Source organism: Notamacropus eugenii, chromosome 5 (genome assembly GCF_028372415.1).
Source record: "Notamacropus eugenii isolate mMacEug1 chromosome 5, mMacEug1.pri_v2, whole genome shotgun sequence".
Lineage (NCBI taxonomy): Eukaryota > Metazoa > Chordata > Mammalia > Diprotodontia > Macropodidae > Notamacropus > Notamacropus eugenii.
The window spans coordinates 340306962-340327629 of NC_092876.1; the positions used below are offsets into that span (position 1 = coordinate 340306962).

General features: G+C 38.9%; 1 protein-coding gene across 8 annotated transcripts in view; it reads left to right on the forward strand.

The window, feature by feature from the left end:
- The window catches only part of MYLK (myosin light chain kinase), a 454770-nt gene that overhangs the window by 397986 nt on the left and 36116 nt on the right, over positions 1–20668 (forward strand). For all 8 annotated transcript variants that reach the window (XM_072613766.1, XM_072613765.1, XM_072613763.1 and 5 more), the window contains 5 exons: positions 2598–2630; positions 2771–2864; positions 4044–4247; positions 13249–13466; positions 19004–19127. In XM_072613766.1, the coding sequence (XP_072469867.1) occupies positions 2598–2630; positions 2771–2864; positions 4044–4247; positions 13249–13466; positions 19004–19127 (673 nt within the window). The remainder of the gene's footprint in view (positions 1–2597; positions 2631–2770; positions 2865–4043; positions 4248–13248; positions 13467–19003; positions 19128–20668) is intronic.

Genomic DNA, 20668 nt, shown 5'->3' on the forward strand with positions numbered 1-20668 from the left:
TGCTAACTCCAAGTTGGTATAACACTTTTCCCTAAATATAATTCTAATCTAGTCTCATCCCTAACTCATCTCATCATAACATATTATGTTATGATCCCATTAGGAACGTAAGTCTAAAGCTGGCACCAATTCTAAAAATGCCTACTAGTAAGAAAATACTCCTAATTGCAGTGTTACCCCTAAGCTTAAGCTGACTTTATCTGTAACTCTAGTATAACTTGTACTCTAGGTCAGCTTTATTAATATTTCAGGAAAGTACTTGTATAGTATCATTTGTTAAGGATCATACTTTTCTACTATCTTCCCCTTAGTATTTTATCCCCTTGTGTTAAACAGATTATCGAGTTAGAAGAGTTATTTATGATTACAGCCATTTGTCCTTATTAAGTTTAATCTTATTAAATTCAATCCATTCTTTTAGCCTGTCATGGGTCTTTTCAAATCTTGCATCTATTATCTAATATATCCATTATCTCTATGGACTCTATGTCTTGGGCATCCTTGATAAAGCCTACCTTCTGTTCTTACATCTAAGTCATTGATAAAAAAAAAAAATGTTAACTAGAACAAAACCATGGACAGATCTCCAGGATATTTTACTAAAGAGTTTCTTCCAACTTCATATATATCTACTAATCACTATTCTTTGAGTTCAATCATTCTGTTCTAAATCTACCTAACTGTGCTATTTATTCAGTCTGCATCTCACCACAACACTATTATAACAGAATTTCTCATATGTCTTTAAAAATCAGCAGCTAGGTAGCATAATGGGTAAGAGTGCTATAATAATTCTATATTTGTAGTCAGTAAGAACTGAGTTCAAACTCTGCCTCAGACACTGATTTTAAATTCTCTCCTTCAGCTTCTTCATCTGTAAAATGGGAGTGATAATAAGAATAATAATTACAGGGCCTACTTCATAGAGTTCAAAGGATCAAATGAGAGCACATAGATATGTAGAAAGGTAGATCGGCAGAAAAATAGATGGATAGTACTTCACAAGCCTTGAAGCACTATGTAAATGGTAGTTATTATTATTATCTATATATCTTGTGTTGTTGAGTCATTTCAGTCATGTCTGTCTGTGAACCCATCTGGGGTTTTCTTGGCAAAGACACTGAAGAGGTTGGCCACTTCCTTCTCCAGCTTTCATTTTACAGATGAGGAAACTGAGACAAATGGAGTTAAGTGATTTGCCCAGGGTCACATTTCTAGCAAGTCCCTGAAGCCAGATTTTAACTCAAGATGAATCTTCCTGACTCCAGGCCCAGCACTCTATCCACTGCACCATCTAGCTGCTCATCTATATAGATCTATTTTCTCAACATCTATATGGGCAGCTAGGGCAAGCAGTGGATAGAGTGCTGAACCTGGAGTCAATAAGACCCAAGTTTCAATCCAGTCTCAGATGCTTACTAGCTGTGTGACCCTGGACATGTCACTTAACTCTATTTGCTTCAGTTTCCTCATCTGTAAAATGAGAGTTGAGAAGGAAATGGCAAACCTCTTCAGTGTCTTTGCCAAGAAAACCCCAAGATGGGGTCACAGAGATGGAAATGACTGAACAGCAACAACGACAGAAATGTCCATATATTTCTTTATCATCTATGTATTTGTTTCTCTGCATTTATCTCCCTAACAGTTTAGTAATACTGTCATAAAAGAAAATGGAGTTAGTCTAGCATAACCTATCTTCAATTAATCCATTCTCTATCTTCATAATCGTAGTTTTCCTTTCTTAAGAGCAGTCATAAACTATTCCTTTAATAAGATGTATCAGACTATTGGCAAAAATAAATCTCAAGTTTACCATATAATTTCAAGAATCTGCTTTTATTCCCTTTCTGAATATTTGTACATTTGCCTTGACTGGCCTCATCAGATGGCTCCCTTTTATCCACAGTTCCCCAAAGATCATTTATGATGACTCAGCAATCAAATCCACAAGTTTTATTTTTGGTATCCTGAAATACAGTTCATCTAGATTGAATGACTTGAACTTGCTAATTATAGCAAGATATTATCTTAATATCTCCCAACTTCTCTTGGATTTCCATTCTCTTGTTAGCCATATTTGTTCTACACTTTCCAGTCTGAATATAACTCTTCTTGGTGGAGAAAGAAAAGCAAATTAAATGTTTATTAGTTCTGCCCTCATTCTGTCATCCACAATCATAATCCCATCTATGCCAACTAGCAGTCCCATAACTCTCTGGATCTTCTTCTGATCTCTAACATCATTTCATATCTCTTGCCAACCTCACTTTGTTCTGGACTTTCTTGTTCTTGGCATTCTTGCAGAACCATGCCCCTTTTTAACCATCTCTAGATAGTTGTCATCTTTTTAAAAGTTAGTGTCTTTCCCCCTGTTTTCTCTTGTTCCATACCCTGTGGTCATTTCCCCACTGGCACCACAAAGTAAAGGAGAGGAGAGGAGGGAGGGTAACTCTTACATGGTTCTGGGTTCATGGTCAGAGATTTGTGCCTGGTAAAGCTGAGTCATGGTCTCCTGTGCTTCCACCACTTTTTTTGGATGTTCACCACTAAGTGAACCGTGTCTGACTCTTATCTCTCTTGTTTTTCCCCCCCAACAGAACCTAAGGATGAAGTGGAACTGTCAGATGATGGTATGGAATGCCCCATCATTCTCTCTGAAATTAAGTTGGGGTGCAAGACAGGGTTAATTATACTGGGATGGGGGATGTAAATCTTGGGCAGAGGGGAGGACAGATTCTGATTGAACCTAACCCTGATCCCCTGTTTGTAGATGAGAAGGAGCCAGAGGTAGACTACCGGACAGTGGCAATCAACACCGAACAAAAAGTTGCTGATTTCTATGACATCGAGGAGAGATTAGGATCGTAAGTGGGAAGGGAGCTTACTCTCCAGCTTGGAGGATAGTGGCTTTGGAATGGCAGCAAGATAGGAGGCTGATTCTCAGGGAACATCACTTGTCTAAACATAGGGTGTTACTTTCACAAATTCCCACTTATTTTACTCTCGATCTTTGCGAACAACTGAACCCCATCATTACCACCAAGAAGGCATTCAAATGCACTGCCTGAATTAGCAGCTGCTAAGATTTATAAAAGTATTTCCTATTAATGATATAATTCTCCATCACGCCCATACAACCCCAACTGGAGAGGGGAAGAGTAGCCTAATGGTTAGAGCACTGGCCTCAAAGTCAGAGAAAGTTCTGCTTTATGCATGCTGACTGTATCATTCTCTTATTCTGTTAGTGTCCTGAGGCAACTTCTTTAAAAAAAAAAAAAAAAACTAAGTCATACGGAAGGTGTAGATCTGCTTTGCTAAAGGAATTTTTCTCACCAGGAGCTTCTTATACTGATGAAATCACAAGTCTGATTAAAAAAAAAAAAAAGATTTAAAAAACTATCCCTAGAAGTCAGGGGAGCCAGAAGTACACCCCACCCTCCCTTGGATCTGACTAATCTAAGTTCATCATTTCTGTTGAAATATAGGGCTCATTCATTACACTCATTAATGGGAATGAAATTAGCATTAGTTTTGTCTCATGGAAGAGGGAGAGTCAATGGAGGAAGGTGATCTCCATCCCTAAGATCTCCCCTAGTTTTTAATCCATCACCAGTCACCCTGAGGTTTTACCTTAAATAAATAAGGGAGAGAGAAGAGTCTAATGCAGGACTTCTTAAACTAGGGTACAATGTATAATCTATTAATAGCTGTATTTTGATATATTTGGACTTCTTTGTAAGCTTACATATTTTATTCATTTAAAAAACATTATTCTGAGAAAGACTGATGAAGTGGTCCATAATATAAAAAAAGCTAAGAACTCCTGGCCTGATAAAAGAAAAGGAGTCTCTAGCCTTGGGGAATATGCTCCCAATCTAATGGGAGAAATACCGTAGGGAAGGAGACATGGGATATAGTTGGATGAATTTGCAAAAGTTCAAGTGGATGCAAAGGAGGTTTACTAACTCTGGTCTACATCTCATGGGTATGATGGCTAAATGATCCTTTTTCACCTCACCCCAACCTCTCTTTTCCTTTTACAGTGGGAAATTTGGACAGGTCTTTCGACTTGTTGAAAAGAAAACTGGAAAAATTTGGGCAGGGAAATTCTTCAAGGCATATTCAGCAAAAGATAAAGAGAATATCCGGCAGGAGATCGATATCATGAACTGTCTACACCACCCCAAGCTTGTGCAATGTGTTGATGCCTTTGAGGAGAAAGCCAACATCGTCATGGTCTTGGAAATGTGAGTGCTTCCCACCCATACACTCCTTCCTAAAACCCTCTCCCCAAGGTAACACAGCATCCAAAGCCATAGGTCACTTCTACCTGTCCTCCTCATCTCCTATCACCACTCTCACAATTTAAAAACCAAAGAACATGGTACCACTGATTACATTGGCTGCCCTTTATCAGGGAGATTTCAACAGTAGGTAACTACAAACCAAAGTGGGAGAGAAGTGGGAGAGTTGGAGGCCGGGAGAGGGAGAAGAAAGAGAAAGGAGGGAGAGAAATTAAATCTTTTCCTCTCCAAAGCTTTATTTAAGGCACAAGAACCCATTCTGGGGTGTCCAGGACTCAAATTTTGGGTCTCTGTGACCCAAGGCAGAATTCTTCATCTCTCTGTAGTCCCATCTATCCTTTTTCCCTTAACCTCTCCTAATTCATCAAAGATCTTCAGTTCTCTCTGTTGAGTTAGGTAGAATGTACAAAAGAATGGGGGATTAGACTAGTTGACTTCTCAGCATCTTTTCTAGTCAGAAGATTTTTGTGGATTTGGGGAGAGCCAATTATTTTGTCACTTTATTTCAACCCTGAACCTCACCCCTACAATCTGTGCTGATGGCAATGGACCAACCAGATGCTCTCATCCTCTCTAAAGTACTCATGCTGAGCTCTTGAGTTTTCAACAGTGGGTAAAGGCTAAGATACAGCATTTTCCTCAGGAAAGTGAAGCAGGTGGATGTCCAGGAGCCTGAGAGAGGACAGTTTTGAGACACTTGCCCATGCTACATCATCTCCCTACCCTGGTTCAGCCCTAAACTCTCTACTACCATTTGCTTTATACTGCTTTGTTCCTCCTACCCTAAGTGCTAAGGGTATTTCTTAAACTATTTCCTGTTGGAGAAAAAGTCCTTCCACACCAAATCCATACTTAAGGATAGTGTGAGCAACATTGTGGAAACAACACTGGGTTAGGAATCTGGAGACCTGAGTTCTAATCTTGACTTAATATCAGCTTTCTCCCATGTATAGAAAGGGAAACAATAAAAGAGGGCACATTTGAATGAGATAATATCTAACTCTTAGAATTTTATGATCCTATTGAGTGACATCAGATAAAAAAAAATCCTCAGTCACTTTGAAGAAGTCCTCAACCCCAAGCTCAACTGCCTGCCTCCTTCCTCCACATGGCTACCACCACAGTCATTATGCCCTTGGCACCTAATCCAGTAATGGAATATTTATGTCAGTACTTGTATAAATTTTTGAGTGCAGATACAAGGGAAAGGGCCGGGAGCAGGAGGGGTTTGGGCAAAAGAGGGCAGCAGGGCTGGTGCATTGAATTCCATACTTAGCTTGGAATTAGGAATTGGCAAGCTGAATGGAAAACACAGGGAGAAAATGTATAAAGTTTTCAGCTGGACTGACTTTCACCCATCATCCCCCTCCCTCTTGAACGAAGAATAGTCTTAAATACAGTGAGACTATAAAGTCTTAGTTTGAGGCAGAGGTGAGAATGGAGAACTTGACTTTTAACAAAGACTAAATCTGAATGCCTCTTTCTAAATCACAAAACGATGTATCAGCTCTTTCTATCTAAATGCCCTTTATGTATTGGCCTCCTCCTCCATTAAAATGTTACCTCCTTAAGAGCAGGTAGTTAGGGAAAGGGAGAAGCAGTGACTTGCTAATATACAGCATTTTGGAAATGGATCCCAGGTCTCTCAGCTTCTACCTGTGCTACCTCTAATATGGAAGGAACTAGGTACATCCAAGAACCTTATAGTTGGATAGGACCTCAAAGGCCATTCATTCTAATTCCTGCTTTGAAACATGCATCTGACAAATAGTCATCCAAACTCTGTTTAAAGACTCTAGGACATGGAACTCATCCAACTCTCCAAGACAGCCTCTTCTACTTTGACTTGACATCAACTGCTGGAAGTTATCATGTAACAAGCCCTCCCTACCCCCAAAGCTGAGTCCTCAAGCACGATAAGCTTAATCACGCTTGTTTTGTTCAGTCGTTTCAGTTGTGTGTGGCTCTTCATGATCCCATTTGAAGTTTTCTTAAAACATTCCCAGTCTCTTCAACCAAATCTCTTTTCTACTGAGGCTTTCTCCTAAGCTTTTCTCCAGACCTCTTCTTTGTGCTGTAGCTACTAGATAAAGTCTAGGGTACAGGTCTGAGGGAGTTTCTATAGCTTGTCTCTTCCCCATAACCCATCTATTGGTACAGAGCTTGGGCTGCTATCGCCATTTCTCATTGTGAATCATAAACAGAGAAGAATCTTAGAGTTGAAGGGAACCTTCAGCCTCCCTCCCAGAACAGAAATCTCTAGGGCCTCCTTGACAGATGCTCATTGATCCTCTGAATATGTCTGGTGAAAGGGAGCTGCTCTCTCTCAAAGTAACCTTTTCCCCTGACAGCGCTGTTTGTCAAACTGGTAGTTCTTCCTTATCTGGAACTGCAATGGGTCTCTTGATCATTTCCCCTTCTTTGGCTCCAACCCTGCTCTTTGGAGCTAGATACACAAGATGTCGGTTTCCTCTTTTACATGACAGTGCTTTAAACACTTGAGGACAGCTATCAAGTCTCCCACCCAAAAGGATTCTCCTCTGGAGGCTAACCATACCCCGATCCTGTAAGCATTCCTCATAGACAGTTGTTTCTAGACTCCTCAGCATTCCAATAGCTCCTTTCTGAATGTATTGCAGTTTTTCAATAGGTTGTGTGAAATGAGGTACTTGGAACTCAATCTGCAATATTCCAGATGTAGTCTGATCTGCAAAGAATTCAACCAAACTATGATTTCTGTGATCTGGTAATTTATTCTAGTACTTCATTATTTCATTGGTACGAGTACTGCACTACCTCCCTGTGCCTTTCTAGAGAATGTCATGAAGTACTGTGCCCCCCGACTAAAAAATAAATTCTTAGTAGTCAATCTTCTGGTGATGAAGTTCTCTGAATTTTGCTAGAATGGTTCTCAGCCACAATCCTTCACTAATACAATACCCTAAGCCTTACCAGCTTGGTAGGACCAGCCAAACCTTGTATTCTGCCTTTTATCCTTAGAAAATCCAGGCTCACCTCTATGCTACAATGGAGCATTGGGGTAAATCTGTGGTAAAATATCGAGATGCTATATTTCTATCAAAATAGCTTCAAATCAAGTTAACTCTTTTTTTCATATCCACATTGTTAGCTTATATAGAGCCAACTAAGACCCCCAGGTCTTTTTCTCATGAACTGCTGTCACATCATGTCTGACCTAGCCTATATTTGTATGGGAGATATTTTTATAAGTGGGACTGTGGATTTACCTGTGTTGTTTTTGGCCCATTATTTCAGGCTACTAAAGGACCAGAGCAACTCTGAGATCCCTTCCAACTCTAAGGTTCTGTAATTTTCAGAAGGTGATACTATCGTCATTGGTATATGCTCCTTCCAAGCTTTGTATTATCAGTGATTCTCAGAGGATTTGCTCAAAATTTACTCCATTTCCCCCTCCCTCGTGGTCTTAAATTCCTTGTTCTAAATCTAGTTATGCCACTCTCTGGTTTTACTCCCAGGACACGTTATGGAATTCTACTTTCCCAAAGCTCCCTAACATTTCAAGATCTGGTTTTTAAATATTGATTTTGTCACCATTGGGACTAATTTTCCTTCCCAGCACTGTGATGTGAAAAGTTCTTAGATGTGCCCTCAATGCTTTCTTTCATGCAAGTTAGTAGCAAAAACGACGTCCATGGGGCAGCTAGGTGGCGCAGTGGATGGAGCACAATTCTATCCACTACACTGCCTAGCTGCCTTTATCTAGTCTTTTCTTCTACAAAAGCCTCTATCAGTAACAACTAGGGCAACAGCTACTTTTTTGGATGATCTGCCAGAGAACACCTTATAAATTATAAGAACCTCTTGTGCTATTGTCCTTTTATCTCATTTAACTTGAAGGACAATTGCGTATGCTATTTGGGATTACCTCAGAGACCTGACATTGACGATGTGTAATGGTCATAATAACTGATAGCAATCTAATGCCTTAAAGTGATTAAGTCCTTAATGTAGTGGGAAGGGCATTAGAGTAAGAGTCAAGATACTCCTAGTTCAGTTTCTTAATAGCCGTGTGACTATAGGTAAGTCCCAGAACTCCACTTTCTCGTCTCTAAAAAAGGGATAATAATACTTACACTACCTACCTCACAATATTCTCATCAGAAAAGTATTTGGTAATGTTAGATAATCATGTCACTGTAAATAGTCATTATGAGTTATGATCCCTCATATTTACAATCCCTTGGTGTTTTTTTTCATTCTGACAGCCTGATGTCCAGTAAGAAAACTTTGATCAAAAATATTTTTATTTCTTCTTTTACTTTTTATCCTGTTACTTTTTAAATTTTTGTTTTATTTTTAATGTATGGGGTAAAACAGCATTTCCATAACAATAACATAATACAATAAAAAGATGGTTGCACATGAAACTGCAAATCTTTTATGCACAACTTGCTGTTCTTTTCAAATATATAACAAAATTATCGTGTAAGTGTCTTTTTTCCCATATATATATATATATTTTTTTCCTTTGTTCAAAAATCTTAATGGCTTCCCTCAACCTAGGAAAAACTACACAACCCAAGGTAGGGAAAGTGAATCAGTTTAGGGCCAGGATGTATAAGGAGAGCTATTGCCTCAAGCAAAGTCTCATGGGAGGGCTATCCCTTGATGGGGTCCCTGTGCTTTGCAAACTTAGAAACTCAAATTTTGCGAAGAGTGTTCTAATGCTCTAGAGATTAATTCACCCTAAACAAACACAAGTTATTTTTAAGTGGGAATGGCAAGTGATGAATTCATGATGACGGATATACCATGCCCAGGAATTGGGACTTGAAATATGTATGGGGAACCTCTTTCTTTTAAGTTAGTCTGACCCTGTTATAGGTCAGCTGGTTACTTGATGAGCAGAGAATTAGAACATAAGGAGTTAGAGATTCGTAAGCGGCAATTTTGTCGAGCCTCAATAACTTCCTGCCTATCAGTATTGTTTTCTAATGAATCCAGTCAAGCAGCATACCCACTCTCCTTCCCAGCACCGCAGCACACAGAGGCAGATTCTTACTGCCTAGACAAGCAAGGCTAGGCAGGCAAATGTGTTGAAATAAGGTCAGCTGAGGGAGAATTTAGCAAAGGAGCATAGATCTAGAGCTAGAAGGGACCTTTGTCATCATCAAGTCAAACGCTCTCCTCCCCCTGTTTTACAGATTAGGAAACTAAGACCTAAGAGATTACATGATCTATCCAGTAAGTGTCTGAGGTCAAATTTGAACTCAGGTCTTCCTGATTCCAGGCCCAGCACTCTATCCCCTGCACTACTGCTATGTTACTGTTCTATGTGTAAAATAGGTCAGAGGCTTGTAGATGAATTTTGCTCCTTGTTGAGGAAGAGACAAAAGCTAAGATGATGTCACACACCTCCTCTGTCATCTGAGCGTAGTCATTCATATTCATCCTTCTGGTCTCAGTTTGTCAGAGTACCTCTAGTGTTAGAAGATCCGGATCATTGCAGAAGCTTGGAACCTATTCACCTGACTCCTAGAATCGGTCTTACCTGTCATACTGCTTCTCGTCTGTTAGTCAATAACAATGCTGCTTAGACCCACTTGAATATACAATAGACATTGTATTCCTTCTTTCCTTATGTAATCAGTAGAGGCAGAATCACAGCAATCTGACAAACAAAGAGCTTTTACTGTAGGGATTAAGAAAGGAGATGTGGAATATCAAATAGGTCTTCCATATAAGTCTGGGAAAATCAGCGGCTAAATTCTATGGGGATTGTTTTGTTCTCTGTATCTGTATTTCTAGCACCTCGCTGAGTGACTTACAGATAGTGGGTACTTAATAAATACTTGTAGATTGTTTAGCATAGCAATAGGAACTGTGATCTCATTCACATAGGAACCTCCCAGGTGAGGAAACTCATGTAGGTCAATACCTCTCTGTGAACTTTTAATTTTATAGAGTGGTGGAGAGCACCTCAAGGCCAAGTGACTTGTCAAGTGACTAAGTCGCTGAATGACAGAGCCAGTGTGTATCAGAGAGCGGACTTCAACTTCTGTCTTCCTGAATTTGAGGCCAATTCTCTCATGTCTTTCAGTCATTCAGTTGAGTCTGACTCTTTGTGACCCCCAAGGATGATAGCATGTCAGGCCTTTCCATTCTCCACTGTCCCTGAAAGTCTGTAAAAGTTCATATTTGTTGTTTCCGTTACACTGTCTACCCATCTCATCCTCTGCCATCCCCTTTCCCTTTTACCACCAATCTTTCCCAACATCGGTCTTTTCCAGTGAGCCCCATCTTCTTATTATGTGGCCAGAAGGTTTAAGCTTCGACTTCAGTATTTGACCTTTTAGTAAATAGTTTGAACTAATTTACGTATGTATTCATTTGACCTCCTTGCTGTCCAAAAAACTCTCAGAAGTTTTCTCCAGCATCACAAGATTCTGCAGTACTCAGCTTTTCTTACAATCCAACTCTCACAGCCATACATAGCTTTGATTATACTGACCTTTATTGACAAGGTTATGTCTCTGCTATGTATGCTATCCAGATTTGCCATAATTTTCCTTCTAGGGAGCAAGTGTCTTTTAATTCATAGCTACAGTCGCCATCTGCAATGATCTTTGACCCCAAGAAAATAAAATCTGACACTGCTTCCATTTCTTCTCCCTCTGTTTGACAGAAAGTGATGGGACTAGTTTGTAGGATACTAGGGTTTCTGGGGGGATGAGGGGACGTTTATGTTAAGTTTCAAGCCAACTTTTACACTCTCCTCTTTCACTCTCATCAAGATTCTTCTTAATTATTCAACTTCTGCCATCAGAGTGGTATCATCTACACATCTGAGACTGTAAATATTTCTCCTGGCAACGTTTCCAGCTTTGCTTCATCCAGCCTGGCATTTCACGTGATGTACTCTGTGTGTAGTTTAAATAAATAAGGTGTTTCATGTTCAGTTCAAACTGTCGCTTCTTGGCCCACATACAGGTTCCTCAGGAGACAAGTAAGATGATGTGGTGCTCCCATCTCTTTGAGGACTTGCCACATGTTGTTGTTCTCTGTATAGTACACCGGAAGCGTCAAACACGCAGCCCACAACACTACCGAGTACAGCTTGAACCAAATTAAAATAGAATTGAGAAATAGTTAACAAAATAAATAAAAATACCAAAAAATAGATGTCATATGTCAAAAGTAAGTCAATATGCATCCCACGGGGATTCTTAGGTACAGTTTAATGGTCCCCATTTCTACTTGATTTTGACACCAATGTTCTACCTCATGCTACCTCTTTAAATTGAGACATTTAAAGAATGTTCAAAAATCCCTTAGAGAAAGTTTGATGCATTCCTCTGAAGTGTCTCAAGCTATAGATTAGTTTTGCATTTACAAATGTAGCGAGGGAGGGGAAGATAGCTTAAGCAGTTGCTTTGCTTCTGGCTGGTAATGCTTGTAATGAAGAGTTAACTAAAGATGGCCACAGTAAATTCATAGTAGTCCAAGGTGGAGATTCAGAAATTTGATCTTAGGAAGTATCAAACTAAACAAATTCCTATTAAATACTAATGTTCAACCCAACTGGTGATAACAGATACCAGATGGGATGCCTCTCTCCCTTACCTTTCCCCAAATATTTTTATACAAGTAAAATCAGACAGCATGGCAGAGTGAATGGAGCTTTGAATTGATCAGTTAATCAGCAAGTATTTATCACGCCCCCATGGTGTGTCAGGCATTGCACTGAGTATATAATCAGAAAGAATTAAACAACCCCTACTCACAAGGAGCTTTCATTCAAATGATATAGACAAATCCACATGTAAATATATATAAGTATCATAAATATAACATCAATAAATTCAAATATATACACAGTAGTTAAACAGAAGGTAGCTTAGGAGGAAGGGTACTAGCACTTGAGGGGATCAGAAAAAGCTTGATGTCAAAAATAATTTTAAGCTGCATCTTAAAGGGAAGGAGGGAAAGAACCTATGAGCTGGAGGTAATGAGGAAATGGATTCCAGTAAGACCCAGATTCAAGTCCCATCTCTGACATTTATGAGCTGTATGATCCTGTAGGCAACTCTCTAATACTATTACCTTCAGAAAGGTACCAGCTTGCATTGGTAGACAAAATTTCCTCAGCTAAGGGTTCAATTTATAGCAGTGAACTCATAGGTCCACTCCTGTTCTTATCCTAAAATCAGCCTTAAATGACCATCAACCTTAAAATGGAAATAGTAATAATAGAAAATATCAACAACAAGTGTGAAGGGTACAAAAGCAGTCCTTCCCTCTTTTCTTTGATGGTAGTAGTTTGGGGATCATATCAATTATAAACTGGCTATTTGTTTCCGAGTCTTAAAGGGTTTTTCCCTTTTTTTTTAAACAAGCTGAGAAAGGTACCTTCTTCTCCCCTAGCCAATTTCTTCCCTGAGTCATTACCAGGTGGGCTATCTAGAAACCTGTGGCTTAGAACACTTTCTCAAAATGAGATAACCCCCTTCCCTACAATAACCTAGGTACCTAGGACCTAGGACACTTTTGTTACAAACATACAGTCTCAGTCACTGTCCAAGACATAAGTTCCATTGCCCTCTGTGCAAACTTCCTGACTCCCACCTTGATGCTCCTTCTCTATATCCTAACCGTTCTTGGTCTAACATCAGAATACCTCTTCTCAGCCCAAACTCTTCTCTCTATTTTACATCAAATGTGGTGAAAACTCAGTGTGACTCTCAATAACCAAGTCTTCTCATAGGACAGGGAAGACTCAGTGGGTCCCAAAAAGCACTAGACAGAGACTGGTTTTGCCTTTCTTTGTATCCCTAGCACTTAGCACAATTCTTGGTACATAGTAAACACCTAATAAACCCTGGTTAAGAGTGATTGGAGACTTAATCTCTCCTTTGATCTTTCTATTTTCCTCTTCTCCCACAATTCCTCTCTCTACCTCCAGTGTATCTGGGGGTGAGCTGTTTGAGCGGATCATCGATGAGGACTTTGAGTTGACTGAACGGGAGTGTATTAAGTACATGAAACAGATTTCAGAAGGTGTGGAGTATATCCACAAGCAGGGTATCGTCCACCTCGACCTCAAACCTGAGAACATCATGTGTGTCAATAAGACTGGGACCAGGATCAAGCTCATTGACTTTGGACTGGCCAGGAAACTAGGTAATAACAGACATTCTTTCTCTTGTTTGTTTGTTTGTTTGATTGACCTCAGATGATTAAACCAAAAAAAAAAAAAAATAAGTGGAGAATAATGAATTGGTAGCATGAAAAATGAAATCATAATCGACTTTTGATTTAATGAACTCATTTTATGAGTTCTTGTGCAAATTGTCTTGTTAGAGTACTCTTTCTCCCACCTCCATTCTCAGCCCCTCTTTAGCATCCTCCTAGGCTACCCTATCCCTTGCTATCAGTCAATCTACAAAATCTTATTTTGTTGTAAGCCTGAGGCAAACATCATTGAATGAACCTACCTCTCATGGTACTGTTCCTTCTACAAAATGTGTCCTAAAGCCACAATGAAATCAATAATAATAACAAGAATATTGATAATAATCAGTTACATTTATTAAGTACCTACCATGTGCCAGATATTGTGCTAAGTGCTGGTTATGCAAAAAGAAGCAAAAGGCATCCCTCCCCTCAAGGAACTTGTAGTGTAATGGGGGATATAATGTGCAAACAAATGTTTACAAAGCAAGCTATATGTGAGGTACATATCTACACATATATGTTATATTAATCATTATATATTAGCCAGTTATATTTATGGGAAATAATTAACAGAGAAAGGCTTAGAAAGGAATTAAGAGGGGTTGAGGAAGCTTCCTACAGAAGTTGAGATTTTAGTTGAGATTTAAAAGGAAGCCAGGGAGATGAGTAGTTAGGAGCAGGAAAGAAAGAACATTCCTGGCATGAGGGATAACCAGAGAAAATGCCTGCAACTGAGAGATGGAGTATCTTTTTCATGGAACAGCCAGGAGGCCAGGGTCACTGGATTGAAGAGTATGCGTTGGAAAACTGGAAAGACAGGAGTGGGGTAGGTTATGAATGGCATTGAATGCCACATAGAGCATTTTGTATTTGATCCTGGAGGTAACAGGAAGCCATAATAGCAAAATAATAGTTAATAATAATAAACATTTAATGTTTAAATAACACTTTACATATGTCATCTCCTTTGATCCAAACAATAATAGCCCTTTGAGGCTGGTGCTATTATTAGCCCCCATTTTACAGATGAGGAAACTAAGTCAAACAAAGGTTAAGTGACTTGCCCAAGGTCCCACAGCTAATAAGTGTCAAAGGCAGGATCTGAACTCAGGTTTTTCTGACTCTAAATCCAGCACTGTATTAATGTTATTGTTTACCTTTCAGAGTTGTTGTGAGTATTAACTGAGATAATGCTTGGGGGCAAAAGGGGAACTTAGCATAGTGCCTGGCACATAGAAGGCACTATATATAATAACATATATATAATATATATTATAATATGATATTGTATTAATAATTATATAATATAATAATAATATAGTGTTATTATTATTAACCACTTTGCATGGTTGTTGTAAGAATCAAATGAGATAATGTTAAGTCGGCAAAAAAGCGCTTAGCACAGTGTCTGCCACATAGTAGGGGCTATATCAATTCTCCTTGTGAAGAAGTCTGAGTTTGTCTTCTGCATCCCTGGCCTTCTCTTTCTGAGAGGTCTGTCTCTACTGCCTCATCACAAAAGAAAGCTGGTAAAGCAGAAATAACTGTGGACATGAAGTCAGGAAGACCTCAGCTCCAACCTGCTTCACATGCTCTCAGCCTTAATTTCCTCATTTGTAAAATGGAGATATTATAATAGCACCTGCCCCCAGGGCACTATTGTGGGGCCTCAATGAGATAATGTATTAAAAAAATTATGTAGGCCTTTAAACACTATGTAGTTGCAGGCCGTTTTTATTACAAGCTCTGTTTACAATCTGTTTCTCAGTCGTTATATACCTTTGTGTGCATTTAAGTCAATCCATCAAAAGTCTCCTAGAAATATTTATATTAGACTTATTTATAATCCTAAAGTGAAAGATTTTGCCCCATTATATGAATCATAGGTAAAAGGAAGCCTATGAAAACAGTGTTTGTGTGGGGCATCGGGCCTTCATGGCACCTCTGATATCATACCAGTGTGTTTGCTGATTCTAATTATCCCCTCCCCTACCATTTTATTTTATTTTTTCTATTAAACCAACATTTATTGAGTACACACTATATTGGCAACATGTGAGTGACACAAAGATGAGTAAACAGAGCAGTCAATATTCTCCATTTTTGATAATGTCTTTACCTTCCACTTTCTACAAAGCTTTCCCCAGAGCTATATAACAAAGAGGCCAAGAACCTTGGAGTAAATTTCTCTTTTTTTTTCCTTCTGTGAGACATTACTGAGGAAGGGATCCTAGGATTGTAGAATTATTTTTAAATAACATTTTATTTTTCCCCAATTACATATAGAGTCCATTTTTAACATCCAATTTAAAAAAATTTGAGCTCCAAATTTTTTCTCTCCATTTCCCCACCCTTTGAGATGGTTTAGCATTTTGACATAGAGTATACATGTTCAGTCATGCAAAACATTACCATATGAGTCATGTTGTGAAAGAAGACACAGACTCAATGTTGAAAAAAAAGCAAAAAAATGAAAAATAATATGCTTCGATGTGCATTCAGACTCTATCAATTCTTTCTCTGGAGAACATATTATTATTGACGTAGAGTGACCTTAGAAGCCATCTGGACCAAAGGTGGCCCAATGTGGCCCACAACACTCCCAAGTGTTACCTGAACCAGATTAAAATATAATTGGGAAATATTTAATAAAACAAATTAAAATTTTTTAAACCTAGATAATGCTAGCATATTGTTTTCCAAGTCAATCTGCAACCCCCTTGAATCCTTATATACATTTTAGAGGCTCTATTTCTATTTGAATTTGACATCACAGATCTAGACTAACTACTTCATTGTACAGACGAGGAAACAAAGACCTGGAGAGGTAAAGTGACTACCCAAGGGATACATGGCTACAGAGTCAAGATCTGAACCCAGGTCCTCTGATTCAAAATCCAAAGCTTTTTCTTAGATGCACCACCCTATTTCTAAGCAGAAAGGTAGGCCATAGCCTGGAGAAAAGAAGGAAAGATACAGACATGCTAATATTTATGTGCATAATTCTCTATATTGTTAGATACTAGATAATGAAGAATTAACTCTAAGGAGGACCCTTTTGGGGGCAGTTATGTGGTGCAATAGATAGAGAACAAGGCCTAAAGTCAGGAAGACTCACCTTCCTGGGTTCAAATCTTACTTACTAGCTATGTGACCCCGGACAAGTCACTTATCCCTGTTTGCCTCAGTTTCCTCATCTGTAAAATGAGCTGAAGGAAGAACTGGTAAACTACTCCAGTATCTTTGCCGTGAAAACCCCAAATACAGTCACCAAGAGTTGGACACAACTGACCAAGAACAAAGGCCTCTTTTTATAGAAAGAATTTGAAATTATGAGAGAAATTAAGAGACAATAATAAAACTGTAGGGGGAGCCAAGCCAGCGGCTTTTTCATAGGATCTTAGAGCTAAAGAGACCCTAGAGGCCAGCTAATCATACTTCTTCATTTTGAAGATGTGCTTTTCTCTCTTTTCAAAGAGAAAAATCCTTACTAGGAGCTCCCTAACACCAAGGAAATTAGTTTCAAAACTAAATTTAAAAAGGGAATAAAACCCAGGATTTTTTTACAGATAACATCTATGAAGATAGGAGTTAGATTAGATTTCTAGATCCCTTCCAGCTTTTAGGAGTTTATAATTCTCTGTTCTCAGCCCCATAAAAGCATCTTCATTTATGAGAAAGTTACAGTAGAAGGGCTAATGGCAGCGACCTAAACTTAGGCAGTATATCAGCTAATAGCCCTCCTGGTTCTAGAAGCTGTTAGCATCAAGTTCAAGAGAATTGAGGCAGAAATCACTTTTTGAGAAAGCATACTGTATAAAGTAATTCAGGAAAGGCAGGTACAACTTTTCATTGTGTTTATCTCAGGCCCAGAGAATTAATTAATTTAAACCTGGAACAGAGGCTTAAACTGAAAGAAGAAGAATTTAAAGGTGTGTTGAGTAATAATAGCTAACATTGATACCTTGTTTTTAGATTTTCAGAGTGCCTTTGAGGTAGGTGCTATTATTATCCCCATTTTATAGATGAGGAAACTGAGGCAGAGTATGGTTACAGCCCGTCAGTGTCTGAGGTCAGATTTAAACTCAGGTCTTTCTGCCTGCGGGTCCACTTTTCCACCCACTGAGCCACCTAGCTGCTTAGAAAGATCTTCCCAGTGGAGAGATATTAAAAGAGATGAGCCAGGCTTCTTTCCTTCTACTTTTCCAACAGCTTTTGTGATCCTGCCTACAACAGGCCATCTTCCTTTTCTTATCAGGAGAGGTTGGAAATTCCCCCAATGTGCACCTCTTTTGCTTCCTTACTATCCTAACCTTTCCACTGTCATTTAACATAAACAATTATCTTCATTTTTGCATTTATGCATTAATTTAAAACGTACCATAATGAAAACAGAAGGAACATATAAATAAACAGACAAGAAGGACAACTTTGAAAGCTACAGGTTTAACTTGTAGATTTTTTTTTTTGATTTGGGTTTTATTTTTTTTTTTTTGCAAAGTAATTAAGGTTAAGTGACTTGCCCAGTCACACAGCTAATAAGTGTCAGAGGCTGAATTTGAACTCAGGTCCTCCTCCCTCCTGGGCCAATGCTGTATCCACTTCACCACCTAGCCATCCCTTAACTTAGAGATTTTAAAGGAAAAGAAAACTGTATGTAACAAAGATCTGCACTTCTGCATACAGTTCAGTTTTTTCTTTCCTGTTCTGCTATGCATATGGAAAGACCCATTTATTTGGTGTTTGAAAGACAATTACATGTCCTAGTACATAGAGTGTTGGACTTGCGAGTCAGAAAAACTTGAATTCAAAATATGCCTAAGTAAATCACTTAACTGCTCTCAGCCCCAGTTTCCTCATCTGCCAAATGAGAGGAATAGCAGCACCTATCTCAGGTGAGTATTGTTGTGACTATAAATTGAGATAATACATGGAGAGTTGTTTTGCAAACTTTAATTTTGTTGTTTTTAAATCAGATTAGTTGCATCCAACTCTTCATGACCCATTTTTATGGTGTTTTCTTGGCAAAGATGCCAGTTTGCCATTTCCTTCACCTGGGACCCCATATTAGAGTTGAGAAAACTGTGTCCAACAGTGGTTAAGCGACTTGCCCAAGGTCACACAGCTAGTAAGTATCTGAGGCTTGATTTTAACTCAGGTCTTCCTGACTCCAGGCCCAGCACTCTATCCATGGAACTACCTAGATGCCCCCAAACTTTGAAACACTATGTAAATTCTAGCTATAAATTGTTAATTATAGTTGTAATTAACAATACTAATTCTTATTAAGTTCAGGATAAAAATAGTTTCAAAACATAAAGAGTACTCTCAATATGTTTGTTTTTCACTATCCATCTCATACCGAGAGTCCCTTACAGGTAGGGTTCATGTCTGTGTTACTCTCTTTATGGTATTAACACCAAAGTTTAATTCTTATTCCTGAGAATATAGTTGGAGAATGATTCCCTTCCCTTGTGTTGCAGAGAATGCAGGTTCCCTGAAGGTCCTCTTTGGAACACCAGAGTTTGTTGCCCCTGAAGTGATCAACTATGAGCCAATTAGTTATGCCACAGACATGTGGAGCATTGGAGTCATCTGCTACATCCTGTAAGTCCTATGTATGGTCAGGGGTGGGATGGTTGGGCAAGTACAAGATTTCTGAAAGCCTTAAACATGAGTAATCATCACAGTTTAAAGCTGATATAGATATTAGCTACTCAAGGAGCCAGCCCTAGATAAGGTCCTCTGGAACATGGAGACTCAATGCCCAATACCATTTCAGTGAAACCAGGACCAGAAATTTGGAGCTAGCTAGGACCTTAAAGTTCTTCTAGTCCAGCCCCCGCATTGGTCAACAAGCATTCATTATATGTTAACTATGTATGCTAAGCTCAGCCAGCTCTAATTTTACAGATAACATAACTGAGAAATTAAATTCACATGGGTACTTAGTACATGGCAAAACATGAGCTAGCTAGAGCTCATCCTCAGGTCCTCTGACTCCAAATCTGGAGTACAGTCCACTGGACCAATGAAGAAGACACAGAAGAAAGACTGAGGATGTGAAGGGGAAGGAGGCCAGGGAAGACCCTGGTTTGAATTAGTCTGCTTTGAGTATGATCCAATTGAGTGGCACCTAGAATCACGAGTTAAATCTTTTTAACCAAGGTCAGATCATGGCATCAGAGATAAGTTCCATTCTTTGAAGACAGATTATAGTGACAACCTTGGTCCACTTTCTCATTATAATGGAACCTTTGTACCACTGATCATAAAGGATCTCAGTGGGAAAATGTGCGTAGCGTGCAGTAATGTATTTCCCACTCCTAGGGGGAAAGAAAAAACTTAAAACGTGTATCATAAGGAGTTAAGAGCATGATGAGTTTGCTTTTAAATCATATTTATTTCTGAACATTCTGAACATCTTCTACATAGCAAGCCTTCCTTTGTGACAATTTTTTTTAATTCAGCAAAACCTACTAACATATTGACTATGTCAGCTGTATTTGCAGCATTCCACACCCATGGTCCCCTAGCTCTTCAAGGAAAGGAAGGAAGTAATTTTCCAAGAGCTTCTTCTTTGTGCATAACTGATAGCACATTATTCTCCTGAGGGTGTTTCTCATCTGTGTTTCCAATGTCCTGTTGCACCCAGCAGAGAGCCATATGAAAGGAAGTGTCAGTTAATAAAAACTCACTATGATGAGAAAGTGGAAGTTCAGAGTAAGTGTCTTCAGTGGGAGGAGTCAGGCAACAGAAACAGTGAAATAATTCAGATAGAAAGATGTGAGATACAAATATCACACAATGTGAGAAAATAGAAGACACTTTTTTAGAAGGCAGGAGCTCCTTGGGATGGACCAGAAATTCAGAATTCCCATTTCAGAGAGGTTTCATTGATTTTTTCTCTAGTTATAAATTCAGAAATTCGAGTCAATTTATCAAATGTTTCTTGAAGACTTAATAGGCCTAGAAGTCACCTAAAATTCTGGCAATTTGTATTTGAAACAGCTTCTCCAGATGCCCATAGAGTTCCTTTACTGTGATATTGTGGCACCGTCATACTGTAGTACTGTGGCACTGTGGAATGAATTCTATATTGAGAGTCAGAATACCTGGATTCAATCCTCTGCTCTGCCACTTACTTC